This window comes from Triplophysa rosa, linkage group LG13, assembly GCF_024868665.1.
Source record: "Triplophysa rosa linkage group LG13, Trosa_1v2, whole genome shotgun sequence".
In the NCBI taxonomy this organism is placed as follows: domain Eukaryota; kingdom Metazoa; phylum Chordata; class Actinopteri; order Cypriniformes; family Nemacheilidae; genus Triplophysa; species Triplophysa rosa.
Genome location: NC_079902.1, coordinates 22,974,079 through 22,988,422, shown reverse-complemented (window position 1 = coordinate 22,988,422; position 14,344 = coordinate 22,974,079). Strand labels below are relative to the sequence as shown.

Below are 14,344 nucleotides of genomic sequence, written 5' to 3'. Positions count from 1 at the left end.
TAGTTAAAATATTCTGGCAAAAAGTTTGTAATGTTATCTCTGATATTTGTGAAGTCAATTTTCCGATAGATCCTGAAATATGTTTACTGGGTAATTATACCAATTCTAACCTTCGGGAAACGCACACCATAAAACTCACAGAAACCTTATTAATAATTGCCAAGAGATGCATTGTAATGAAGTGGAAATCTGACACTGCTGTCCCTATTTGATTATGGCTATCTGAAGTTAATAATTGTATTCTCTTGGAAAAATTTACTTATTGCTTAAGAAATAAGAGCAAAGTTTTTAATAAAATTTTGCAACCGTTTCTCAACTATATGGATAACACCTCAATTGAACATTTGGATCCCGTTCTTGAATAAAGGGCTACAAAATACTACTAATGAAAACCTGTATCTCCTAACCTAATTGTATAATTTGTATTTATTATTATAATTTACGTGTGTACTATTTTTATTTTATTATTTTATTTTATTTTATATTATATTGTATTGTATTTTATTTTATTTTATTTTTTGTTGTCATGTGTAAGTAACATGTCTTGTGTTGTCTTATGTTTGAGATGTCTGTAAGTGTTATACTTCAAATGTAAAAAATAAAATATTAAAAATATTTTGAAATTACAGGTGTGTTACCGTAAATACTATATGAAATATATATTTCATTAACAAAGACAAGTACAAATGTGTAGTACTATGCAATGTATAAAATAAAATGTATTTTGGATAAAAGCGTCTGCCAAATGCATATGTAAATGTAAAATGTATTTACCAATCCGGAATCATTTGGATTACTTTTATGATGGATGTGCTGTATGTGCTTTTTGGAGCTTCGCCATTTTAACTCCCATAAAGAACATAACATGACAACATTTTCATTTAAAATTCTTTGTTTGTGTTCAGCTGAATAAAGAAAGTCATTCACAGCTGGCGTGCAGTAAAAAAATGATGAGAAAATTTTAATTTTGGGTTTATGAGATTCACCCGTTCAGAATCATTAAAGTACAAACTGAAAATGCAGAGATTTAATTTGATGGTGTTTGAGGAAAGATAAGCAGAGCAATAAAAACACAATCACTATAAAGCAAAGATGAACGCTTTATAAAACTGAGTCTCATCTTCCCAAAGGACATTATAACAGCAATAATGCGTAATCTTTACACAAGACAATCACCTCTGACTGTATGAGAGCAATGTAAAACACACGAGATAGAGCGTGAGAAAATGTGCTTATTTGATATCTGGGTTGATGTCCTTCACACTTCCAATGTTTCATAACCTAGTGAACTACGTAGGCGGCATGTCAAGGCATCATTGGTGCATTCCAGATGCGAAGGTTGTTGAGAAAGGTTAGGTACCTGCTTCTGGATGCAGTCGATTTCTCGATTAAAACATACAGTATCTCCAAAATGACAGAGTAACGAGAGAAAAATGATAGATATATGTTTTGTATTTAATTTCATACAGAAAAGTAATAACAATGAAAGGTCAATCTAATTGATGTGAACTATTTCTATTTACCTCATTGTGTCTTGTTCGTCACTTATAAAAAAAAGTACAATTGTGACCCTGGATCACAAAACCTGTCTTAAGTAGCACGGGAACATTTTTAGTAATCAGCAAAAATACATTGCACAGGTCAAAATGATCGATTTTTCTTTTAGGTCAAAAATCATTAGGATATTAAGTAAAGATCATGTTCCGTGAAGTTATTTGGTAAATTTCATACCGTTAATATATAAAACGTTATTTTTGTGAGTGGATGGTCTGCCACAGTGCCCCTGATTAACAACTTCAAAGGCGATTTTCTCAATATGTCGATTTTTTTGCACCCTCAGATTCCAGAGTTTTAAACGGTTGTATTCTAACAATTCATTCATCAATAGAGAGCTTAATTATTCTGCTTTCAGATGATTTAAAAATCTCAATTTCGAAACGTTGACCCATAAGACTGGTTTTGTTGTCCAGGGTCACACAAATAAGCATATTTTTGACATTTTCTGCAACATCTACTGTAAAGAAGAACATCAACCCTTTGGTCCCGATGGTCTGGAACGGCAGCGCAGGTGTCACCTTGTGTTCGTCAGGGCTCAGATGGTGGCGTGTGTCGCAGAACTGTAAATGAAAGTGTTTCTCACACGGGAGTGTGTTTAATTAACCACAGCTCTTCCCCCTAGAGCTCTCTCTCTCTCTCTCTCTCTCTCTCTCTGTGTCCAGTGTTCAGTAAACCGTCCACACGTCTAAGCGGAGCGTCATCTTTTATCCAGCGCACACTGCGCTCTAATGAGTGCGAGTCTAATCCATGTGACGGACGGGTTGTGTTCTGCTCTTGAGGGATCAGATCCGTCTCTGGCCTGAATCAATTCTCCAATGTCTCCTGAGGGTTTCGATTGGAATGACTTTTTGCATACAGTGATGTCCAACAGTTTGAGACCCAAACGCTTGTATTTTGCAAGTTTACATCAAAAATGGCGATTTAGTGTTTCGTAATGAATTTGAGAATTTAGTTGACTTTAATGGCGCTCTGGTGGATACAGTCTGATGATGATGATGATATTGTGTTCTTCAATGAAATCACTGCGTCCACAACACAAAAGTTGTGGGTTTGATCCCCAGCGAGCACACAACCGATAAAACAACGGCATTGTAAGCCACTTTGGACCTGACTGTGTATTCTAATGCAGATGTTAAACTGGTTTTATTTGGTGTAGTCTAGACGCGACTGTTGTCATGTAACAGGTTTTTTAAGTCTGCGAGTCATGTAGAGAAACACAGCATGATGCTTGTGCTCATTTTGTCATAAGAATTAACCGCAGAAATACATTAAAGTCTTTTGTTCCTGCAGAAGCGTCTTGGATCTGTCACAGGAACAGACTGGATTCCGATTGCTTTGTCAAATCCAATCATTCTTCCCAAATTACGAAGAGGTTTTTAGTCCCCGTCCTCATATAAACTCTCTCAGGTTTTCAGCGGAGGTCAGATGCTGTCATGTCTCTGAGCTAAATCTCACCGAAGCCAAATGAGTGAAGAGAGAGATTCTTGTGTAGATGTGGCAGCTGGTTTTCCATCGGATGACAATGACGATGCTTTGATCCTCCTAAAACACGCCGCAAGTCAGCATCAGTGTCGTTGTATGTGCCCAATGACTCCAAATGTCTCATGAATACTGTTGCCACCGGTGACGTCAGTGCTGTCGCCGGTGGCGATGAGACGGATGCTGATGGAATTCTTCTTGTTAGTCTCAGGGATCAGTGGACATTTTTAAGGCATTTTCATTAGCGCACGAGGCAGAGCTCATGTTAAACAAGGTCGACCGTCAGTGACACCAGGTGGGTTCTGGAGACGACGCTTGTCTGGGGAATGTAATCCAGAAAAGAATGTTGAAACGCTGGCAACTATTCAGACAATTGAAAAATTCTTGGGACGTAATGAATTGTTGCTCAGAGAAAAATGTTATAGCTCAGAAGATGCTCTATTAGGGCTCAAGAGATTTGATGGAGTTGCTTTGGAGAAAGAGTATGGAGGTGTAAAATGAATGTAGATTGTTAGAGGTAAAATCATCTGGATTTGGGTACATTTGGTGAGAAATGTTGGAGTTCATCTTCAACTTTTGATTGCAGACTTGACAAATCTGAGCTCGGTTTGACACATCTTTGACATCTCTTCTGAAACTCTGACATTTGTCCGATATCGGACTATTTTTCCAGAAGACATATCTGAGACACGGATGAGACTCAAGCAAAAGTCTCCATTTGCTCTTACAGGCATTAAAAATCTGTAGCTCCAGTTTTTCCTGTTACGCATTTGTAGACTGAATCTCATTAATTTTATGTGATATGTTCCTGTTGCAGTGTAATAAACTATAATGAAACTGTTATGAAACCGTGTTTAATGAAACGTTACTGTGATTTATCGTACTATTACTGTATGTGGCAACTCTAACATTCATTGAGGCTGAAATGGAACATCCATATAAGAACTCCAGTTATAACGGCTGAATAACGCATCTGTTGTGAATCTTTGTGGTTACAGAGAATATTTGCTCTATCCAAATGAGGAAAAACGCTCACGATTTATCAAAACGAAGCAAAAAGTATTAACAGTGTCACAGTGCAGAATTTCAGGCGTAAAGAAGAAAAGTGCACAGTCATATTTGATGTGACGTAAAAAGAGCAAAGAAAAAACATGCAATTTAGCATTTTTCGAAATGTAGTGACGGTGGAAGTCTTTTGGGCAAGGCTTTCTGATTCGTTCTCATATCAGCTTCTGTACTGTGTGGATGAGCTTCTGGTTTCATGTGAAGTGTTGTTATTTATGTGGGAACACGTAGTGTTCTCTATATGCGAACATTGCAACCTTATGGTGAGGAATTGGATTGGATAGACAAGTTTAGTAAGTGACTGAGATTGTAGATGTGCATCGACGGAAGAAAAATTACGCTGATATTGTGTGAATGTCTTTTTCCTTCTGAATGACTGATCTCTTCTCAGTAGTACAATGAAAAGGGCAAATTTGTTATCAGTTATCACTCATTTTGTGTGTGGGTGTGTTCAAGGGAATGTTTGACGTAGCGCAATTTTTATCATTTGACATTTTAACATCCACTCAATCATCATATGCTAAACAGACAGTGAGAAATAAGAGACGATATATTATAAAGTGACATCTATTAACATATAGAAAACATATACAGAACCCCCCCATATTGTGGGTCCTTGTTTTGTTAGTGGTGCTGAACAGTTTAAAAGACCCCCAGTGTGTGAAATTTCACACAACCTTTGACCAAGCAGTTTTACAGGCCACTACAGAATAAGAATAATAAGTGCTTCTGAAAGTGCAAGGAAAGGGAAACTTGCAGTAAATGCTATTTCATCACATGCGTTAACACAGATGAGGTCAGAACGCCTTTACAGTCCGATAAAAACATTATCTCATACGGGTTGAGTTTGCAAAATGATTCACAACCTTGCAGACCTTGATCTTGAGACGCACGCAAGTCTGCAGACGTTTGCAAAAACAAACACACACTCTGAAAGAACTCGGAATGTTTTGGTCTCCACAGTTTAAAGTGTTGTGAAGAAAAATGGCCTAAACCGTTTCAATGTCAAGTGCGTGATTTGCTCGGCTGGTGTCCAACACTTGTAATGTCCATTCAGCTCCACCCACCCCGTCTCTCTCCAGCTTGTTTACATTTGCATTCATTTTCAATTATTCAACAGCCTGCGATCAATTTTTCCACTCACAGCACCTCGTAATGTTTATTATAGATGTGAGAGTTTTCCAGTATTCCTCATAAGACACTATTTCTGATTTTGAATGCTGTGCTTTTGAATCTTTTAATAGTTTAACTGTAATGATTTTTTATACTGTATTGCAGTGGACAGATGCCTTGGGAAGTTTTTCAGCCAATCAGATTGAAGCTTGTTGTGATGTAAAGTTTGTTAATCGATGCTTTCCTTGGCCATTCGACTGCGAAAGAAACATATTTATATGCATAAAATATATATGTCACAATGGAGTTTATTTAATGCTGATATTGTACTTCTGTGTTTGTTCACGTAATGAGCACATTTTCAGTTTCTTGTTTATGAAGTATTAAAATACATCAGTTTTTTCTTCATCTCCAAAGCATTTGCATCAATGCATTTGCAGGTCGCTTTTATTTGAAGTCTTATTTGTTTGATAATTTGATCAGTTGGAAATGTTTTCACGTGTTTGGCTGCCATAAATCAGCATGTTTGACAGATTATATGTGACCCTGGACAACAAAACCAGTCTTATGGGTCAAATTTTCGAAATTGAGATTTTTACATAACCTGAAAGCTGATAAATAAACTTTCTATAGATATATGAGTTGTTAAAATAGGACAATATCTGGGTGAGATACAACCGTTTAAAACTCAGGAATCTGAGAGCGCAAAAAATCAAAATATTGAGAAAATTGCCTTTGAAGTTGTTACACTCACAAAAATAAAGTTTTTATATATTTAAGGTAGGAAATTTACAAAATATCTTGATCTTTACTTAATATCCTAATGATTTTTGGCATAAAAGAAAAATCGATCATTTTGACCCACACAAAAAATGTTCCCGTGCTTACTTAAGACTGGTTTTGTGATCCAGGGTCACATGTTGTGTATATTGTGCTCATTCATCTTCACTTCCGTCTTCAAGGTGGATCTCAGATGGATCACTTCCACTTAAAGTGATAGTTCACCCCCCAAAAAATATTCTGTCATCATTTGCTCACCCTCATGTCATTTCATACCTGTATAAATGACTTGGTTCTGATGAACACAGAGGAAGATATTCGGATGAATGTTAGCAATTTAAAATTCTGTGACATCATTGACTGCCAAAAACTGTGCCCCAAAACTGTTTGTGTTCCTAAATGCTTCAAAATATCTCACTTTGTGTTCAACAGAACAACAAAATATACCTTTTTTGTCCTACTATGGTAGTGGATGATGCGACAGAACTGAAAATGGCTAACATTCTCACAAATATCTTTCTTTGTGTTCATCAGAACCAAGTCATTTATGAAATGACATGAGGGTGAGCAAATGATGACAGAATTAAAATTTTTGAGTGAACTAGCCCTTTAAGACATTCACAGACAGGACGAGACTCACAGAGATACTCTGATTATTCCCGAGGATGCTCTGGATCTGTGAACAGAATATGGTTCAGATACACGAGACAGACAGACAGCTTATTATCCTCGAGAGCAATTCTGTTTCAGCCTCCGATCTGTCCGTGAGAAATAAAAAGCTTCACTCTTCCAGAGAAAGAGCCCATGACATGAAATCAAATTGAATGGGCTGAATAGCTGTAATTGTTATCTGGCCAGACAGACAGACTCCTCCAGCTCCAACACCTTCTCTGACTTCACCCGTGCGGCTCTCTGAGCTGTCATGGAGGCTGACGGTGTGTTCTGGAGTTGTTCAATTCACCTGCCATAACACACGTTTACTTTTCTGTCAGTCATTGCTGCACATTTTGCTTTTCTGTCAATTATAGATCACACATCACAATAGATCATTCTCTGGGCCGTCTTTTAATGAGACTCTTTAATTCTAATGTAGATAGCAGAACGCCTCCTCTCTCCTGATGAAAATACAGTAGCGTGTCCAAAGTTCAGCTCTGTGTGTGTTGATCCCATTTCTACATATACAAATCTATATGCTGTGTCATCAGGATTATCGAAGTCTTGAATGAGTTGACCCTCTTGACCCTAAAGAAACAGATCTCTGACTCATTATAAACCCCTCTCTCTCTCTCTCAGAATGACTACAGGAAGTTGTCGATGCAGTGTAAGGATTTTGTGGTGGGTGTTCTGGATCTCTGTCGTGACACCGAGGAAGTGGAGGCCATTCTGAACGGTGACGTGGATCAGAACCCCCCCACAGAACTGAGACCCTGTCTGACCCGAGTCAAACTCGCCATCAAATACGAAGTGAAAAAGGTGAGAACGCCCTGTCTGTCATCAATGCTTGACTGTGATATGTATTCACTGAGCACTTTTTACTCAACGCAGTATGACGCCGAAGCATGTAATAGACGTGTAACGTAGACTACTACGTCACCCCTTTAGGTGCGAAAACGACACGGCTGTATGAAGGTGGAGTAACGTCAGCAGCAGGGGGCGTCATTTTCCATTATGATGTGTACGGGTGTGATTTTGGATTTAATCAGACATGGTATTTTGAGTACGTTTATTACTTTGTGCGCACACTTTTTAGCACGTAACCCGACCACACCCCTAAACCTAACAGTTTGTATATTATATTATATTATATTATATTATTGTATATTGTATATATAAGCTTTCCTGTAGCTCAGTGGTTAGAGCACGGCGCTAGCAACGCCAAGGTCATGGGTTCGATCCCAGGGGATTGCACATACTCGGATACAAATGTATAGTATCATGTAATGTAAGTCACATCGAATAAAAGCGTCTGCCAAATGCATAAATGTAAATTATATTGTATAAAACACAGCACATAACAGGTAGATAAAGCTATACAGATGCTATTTACTCAAAAAGTGCAAGTGTTCCGGAGCCGAAGAACAGACCCAAAAGCGATATCCTTCTCCGTCCGACGTTAAACTCATACCCGGTCGCGTACAATTTCAAGCCGCCGCAACGTCCGCTTCTATTGTGAAATGGCACTGGTTGCATCATTACGTTATGAAACTGCATTAACTGTCCTGCTCCGATTGCGTCACGCTAAACTTGAGCGTATACGTCAGAATGATACGCCACTGCGTGCGTTCCTGGAGCGCGGTCGTCGGTTAGTAACACGTACTGTACTCACACAACGATATCGTACGGCCCGATTCACATTTCGCATCTAAAACCGCCCGCGACCTGTTCGTAATGTTTTTATACTGTTTTGGTGTGTGTTTTAACGGCTGACTTTTATTTGCTTCTTGGGTAGGTTCAGGGTAGGAGTGAGGTTAAGTGCTCTAAAATATCTATTATTTTAATGTAACGAATCTATTAGTTTAATGCAAAGAACTAAGCGTGTCATTTTCACACCTAGAGGAGGCAAAGCATGACACTGACACGCATTTTCGAGTGGACCAGCGTGTCGATTACACGCTTTGCCGTGATTGTTTATCCAACCCATTCAAGTTGCGACTAATCCAGTTGATAATAATATGCTATTACTAGGATGGCGGAAAATGTCATTATCAGACACCTGCATACAATGTAAAGAGGATGCTTTGGGTCAACAGTGTGTGTGTTCATTTCTCCTGGACGGGGTTCTCGGGTGTTCAGACACAAACAGACAAGATGAATATAAATGCAAACAGAAGAGCTAAAAAGTGTGGTTGTGGTGGTTGCCAGGGTGCTGTAATGCTGTTGCTAAGATCTGAGTGTTCGCAAGTGATTCCTATAGTGTGTTTCGGTTAGTCGAGAAGATGAGAATGAGAAAATAACTGGAGGGTACAGACGATAAAATGAGAGAAGAGTAACAAATAAGAGTAGAGGATGAGAGGAGGAGAGGTTTTGACCTGAGCTCCTGATTGGTGGACCGTGTCTCAGATAGTAAGTCACTCTTCTGCATCTAGACGCCCCATGTCCAGAACTATCTCGTTTTTAGTACACAATCGAATCGATCCTGCGCTTTTCTCTGTAAGGATGAATTCAAGTGTGAAAAGCTCTCAGCATTATTATGAGAAATTCCTCTCTGTTTATTGACAACATTTTCTTCTCTCAACCCGAGAACAGGTGTAGTTCTAAATGTATAATCTGTCTGGTATGAGTCGAGTCAGGACCTCATTGCTGCATTTGCACACGACCAGCGCTGTAGATGACATATCAAAGATGCTAGGCGTCATCGAGGAACTTATACAATGTAAACGGTACAAATATGCAGTCAGTGTTGTGGTTTTGTGAAGTTGAAGTGTTGCCATACGGCAGGTAAAGCTGTAGACTGCTGCTTTGCTTCATATACTGTCGAGTCTCTCCATTATGAGTTGAAGAACGTTGTCATGAATGATGTAAAAGGGCTTTTATATTAGAAACCTCTCAGATACTCAGCCGTCTGATTCTGCAGTCTCTCTGAAAGCGTCTCGGCAGTATGACAAGGTCTTACATTGTGAATTCTGCAGAAATGTTGAGTGTCCAGTCTCTCATGATTCAAGTTTTTTCTCGGGCCAGCCTCACTTTAAAACGACGTATACTCGGCAAACCTTTTAGGTGAATTTATTTCCATAGTGTTTTTCACAATACGTTCTGTTACAAAACAGCTTTAGCATGAAAAGCGCTTTACAAAACTGTCGGTGAACCACAGAATCAAAACCTATGAAGATGTTCTCCTCCTCCTGCTGCATATTTAAACGCATAGAAATGATTCATGCTATTATTATTCAAATAGAGAAAAAAATTAGGCATGCATGTGGCAAATTGCCGGCTGCTGGATGAGAATTTATGGCAGATGGGACGCAGGTGTGGGGCTGATGGACGCCAGAGGTGGAACTAGACATTCCAGAAGCTAGAGCATGTATGGACGGGCCATCCCGAGATGTTTAAACCCTCTCACTTTAATTAAACCTGATTTCTGACTCAGTCTGTACAGTTTCTGCTACAGAACCTTAAATCATGTGGATTGTTGAGAGATGTGTTTAGGAGTGCAAAGGTCATGGGTTTGAACCACTGATCTATATAAATGACTGGATTGCTCATGATGTCATTACACTGAAGCGACCGCGCCGCCATGTTGGTATGCCCAAACGTTCTATTCAATTACTAGGGAGTTATCACATATTAATGATAAAACAGTTACTTACCAGTCCCCGTTTTTCAGTCCCCAGTACAACGCAAATGTAATTATTTAAAGTCGGGAATTTTCCCGTCTTGTTAGATATAGCTTTCCTGTGGCTCAGTGGTTAGAGCACGGCGCTAGCGACGCCAAGGTCATGGGTTCGATCCCAGAGGATTGCACATACTCAGATGCAATGTATAGTAGTATACAATGTAAGTCGCTTTGGATAAAAGTGTCTGCCAAGTGCTTAAATGTAAATGTAAATATAGTGTGAGTTACGTTTATTTTCATTACAGCAGCGTGTATATCAGATCGGCCGACCTTGAGACACCTCAACATATGACAAATGTGCGTATTGTGAAATCTAAATACGGATAAATACAGGCTGTATATGTTCTTGAAGTCATGAAGCTTTATTTCTAAACATTTGCACATGTGCCATTACAACAGTGTGCAAGACACACTCACCTTCTATACACTGATTTCTATACGTCGCTATTCTGCCCAAAATAAACATAAACATTTGAAAAACAACAGAACAATTCATTTAAACACACATGTGAACTAAAAACTCATCTCGTGCCTAATAAGCTGAAAAATGGGTCATTTTAGATGGTCATTTTGACTGTAAGTCAATGGCGCTTTCTGTCAGTTGGGCATACCAAGATGGTGGCGCGATCGCTTCCGGTGGCTTCACCTCCTGCCGTGGGTTTAGTGTTCTAGGCCAATCCAGTCATTCATATAGATCAGTGGTTTGAACACACGTACTGATTAAATATATATACCTTGAATGTTGGCGTCTGCCAAAGGGATGAATAAAATGACTATTTATTTTGCATGGAAAGCAGCACTAACATTTTTCATTCCAGAAAATGTAAACGTTAGAAATTTGAGTAGGTCACGCAGCGGTTACGCATGTTTTTCTGTCCACTCAGATTTGTAAATATCAAGTCTCAGTCGAGGTTGAAGAATTGTAGTTTCTTTGGCTTCATCGTCTCTGGTGATACTGGGCTAAATGTCAAGCAAACACATGCACACACACACACACACACACACACACACACACACACACACACACACACACACACACACACACACACACACACACACACACACAACACACAAACAACACAGACGTACGCGTACTTTATGATGTGTACTTAATATCATAAGATAAACAGAATAAAGGTGATGGGCAGTACAGTGGTCAGAGACAGACGTCATACAACGTCAAACACAACGCAATGTACATACAGTATGTGACAGCAGGTTTCTTAGGAAAAAAATCAACTAAGATCTTTTTAATAACTTTATTTTCTTCTACATAGTTAACTTACACGTGTCTCATTTAGAATTTCAGAAAAGATCTTAATGTTTTCACCCAACAATAAAATCTGTCATGGTTTATTCATGTTTATGTTTCCATAAAAATATCTTAATATCTCAATTATTTCCCCTAAACTTTAATGTGATTAAATGGAGAAAAACTTGGGTTAAGTCTCATCTTCGTCTCAGATTTTCTCCTGAGAACAGAGTCAGAAATCTCACAAAGTCTCCATGTAGATTTTCAGAAGAGATGTCAACAATGTATCAAACTGAGCTCAGATTTGTCAAGTCTGCATTTAATTATGGAGATTTAATTATGAATTTAAACATTTCTCATCAAATTGACCCAAATCCAGATGATTTTACCTTTACAATCTATCATTTTACACCAACATGCTCTTCATGGGTTTGAACAGCGGTCTCATTTGTTTCTTTTATTTCTCCTAAACAATTTTTTGAAGAAACTGAGACTTCTTAGAAGTCTTTTGAGAAGTTGATATTGATCTCTTGAGCTATGAAAGAGAAACATCTCCTAAAACATTTTCTTCTGGGGTTGTTCAGATCTGTGTATCTGACTTTATTTCATGGAGCGCGAGAGTACCTGTTAGAGAGCTTGCAGCCTATTCTTCAGTTTCGTCGTGTGGAGGTCTTTGGTCTTGTTTTCGCAGTGAAAAGAACGTCATGAGTTTAAATAAGACGGGTAAATGAAGGCTGAATTGCTTCTGCAAGTGTCACACTATAAAAGAGCAATAAAATGTTTAGTGAGCGGTCTGTTATTGATTCTGTTCTGGAGGAACTGCTGAAGTCATTCAGGTTGAAGATATGAAAATGATTTGTTATCAGTCTCATGTGTGGGTTTAAAAAGATCACGGCCTCATTAACCAATGAATGTGAGGCTAATGACCGCTGTCGCCCACAGATTAATACAAAACCTGAGCTCACGAGAGGAAACACAACTGTTCACGGTCATGTGATCCTGAATCGGTTTTAGATTGTGGTTGATCGAACTTTGATGTTTCTGTCAATAAGTGAAAATCCATTAAGCAGAGCGTTCTACCTTAAAATGATTCACATTAAATCATTAATGAGACTTTATATGCATTATATGCACACCAAACTGATTTAAGTTCAGCTTTGAAAAGATTATGCAGATTAAAATACAAATTATGCATGAATACAAATGACTATACAAATTATTGCTTTTCAAAGTTGGGCGCTAAAATTCAGACGCTTATTCAGATGAGTGCTTTACACAAGAGACGGACGTCATTTTAATTAACAGCAACCAGAAGGGATGCTAGGACAGTTACTTTGGCAACCAGGTAGGGTTCAGGTGACCTTAAATTGTTGTACGTCACAACATCCCGTGCACACACACACACTGTTGATGGGAAATGCGTGTGTGTGTGTGTGTGTGTGTGTGTGTGTGCGTGTGTGTGTGATGGGAAATGTGCTTGTTTGTGTGTGTGTGTGGGAAGGGTAAAGGTGTGGGGACAAAGATGGCAATATCCAAAATCCTTGTCCTTGTGGGGACATTTTTTTGTCCCCATGAGGAAACAAGCTTATAAATCATACAGAATTAACTTTTGTGAAAATCTAAAAGAGCAGACAGTTTTGTGATTGTCAGGGTTAGGGGTAGGAAATATGATATACAGTTTGTACAGTATAAAAACCATTGCGTCTATGGAATGTCCCCATAAAACACTGAAACCCAACGTGTGTGTGCGTGCGTGCGTGCGTGTTGGCTGTGTTATTTGGCTTCTAACTTATGAAGTAGATTCTCTATTAATGTACTCTGGACACACACACGCACACACACACACACACACAGACATGTTTGCGCAGCTATCTTTAAGAGGACATACATTGACGCAATGCAATCTCTAGCCCGTTACCCTAACCCTAACCATCAGAACAACATGCCTGACCCTAACCCTAACCCTAAACCTAATTATAACCTAAACCCTAAAAGCAAGTCTTCACCCTCAAACAGCCCTTTAAAGGGGTCTCAGGAAGTGAGGACCGGCCAAAATGTCCTCACTTTACTCTCCTTGTCCTCACACCACTGGTCTACAACTCAAACCGGTCCTCACAAAGATAGATGTACAAGCACACACTCACACACACACACTTCTATAGACAGATCAAGTTCAGCACTGGATTACACAGAAGTCCATGGGCTCACATTAAATCAATATCACATTTTCTCTGTGTCATCTCATGTCTTAATTTATCTTTCGGACATACACACGAGCGTCCAGCTGTCTTAAGAGAGCCATAGCACCGAATATCAGAAAGCCAGGAGCTGTTCCTCATGAATAAACATGTATGGAGAAGAATTTTAAACCAAAAAATGCCTCCTGTATCGCCGGACTCTAATTGTTGGTTTGACTTTTCTCATCATGAAAATTTTAAAAGAGTTTTCCTTTTCGGCCATTACCCTAACTCAAATTAAGCTGCTTACATATACTGTAGTGTACATATTTAACAAAATTATGCCTAAATATGTGAATATAGCTATTATATAATATACATGATAAACTAACACTTAAATATCACATTATAAACATAATTATATAATATGAGATATTATTTGAATATAAATATAATGAAACATAATCAAAATGGGATGTGTATTTTACATTCATTTAAATAAATATACGTATGTGGATTTTATTATTAAACATAAATATTTGAAATAAAAAAATGTAAATGCTAACAGATGAATAATTTTTAACAATT

The 14,344-nt window shown here is 38.4% G+C and overlaps 1 protein-coding gene across 3 annotated transcripts in view; it reads left to right on the top strand.

Annotated features, from left to right (window-relative positions):
* Window positions 1-14,344, top strand: part of LOC130564135 (short transient receptor potential channel 7) — a 29,278-nt gene that overhangs the window by 1,658 nt on the left and 13,276 nt on the right. For all 3 annotated transcript variants that reach the window (XM_057350030.1, XM_057350032.1, XM_057350031.1), the window contains exon 2: window positions 7,288-7,467. In XM_057350030.1, coding sequence (XP_057206013.1) covers window positions 7,288-7,467 — 180 coding nt within the window. The remainder of the gene's footprint in view (window positions 1-7,287; window positions 7,468-14,344) is intronic.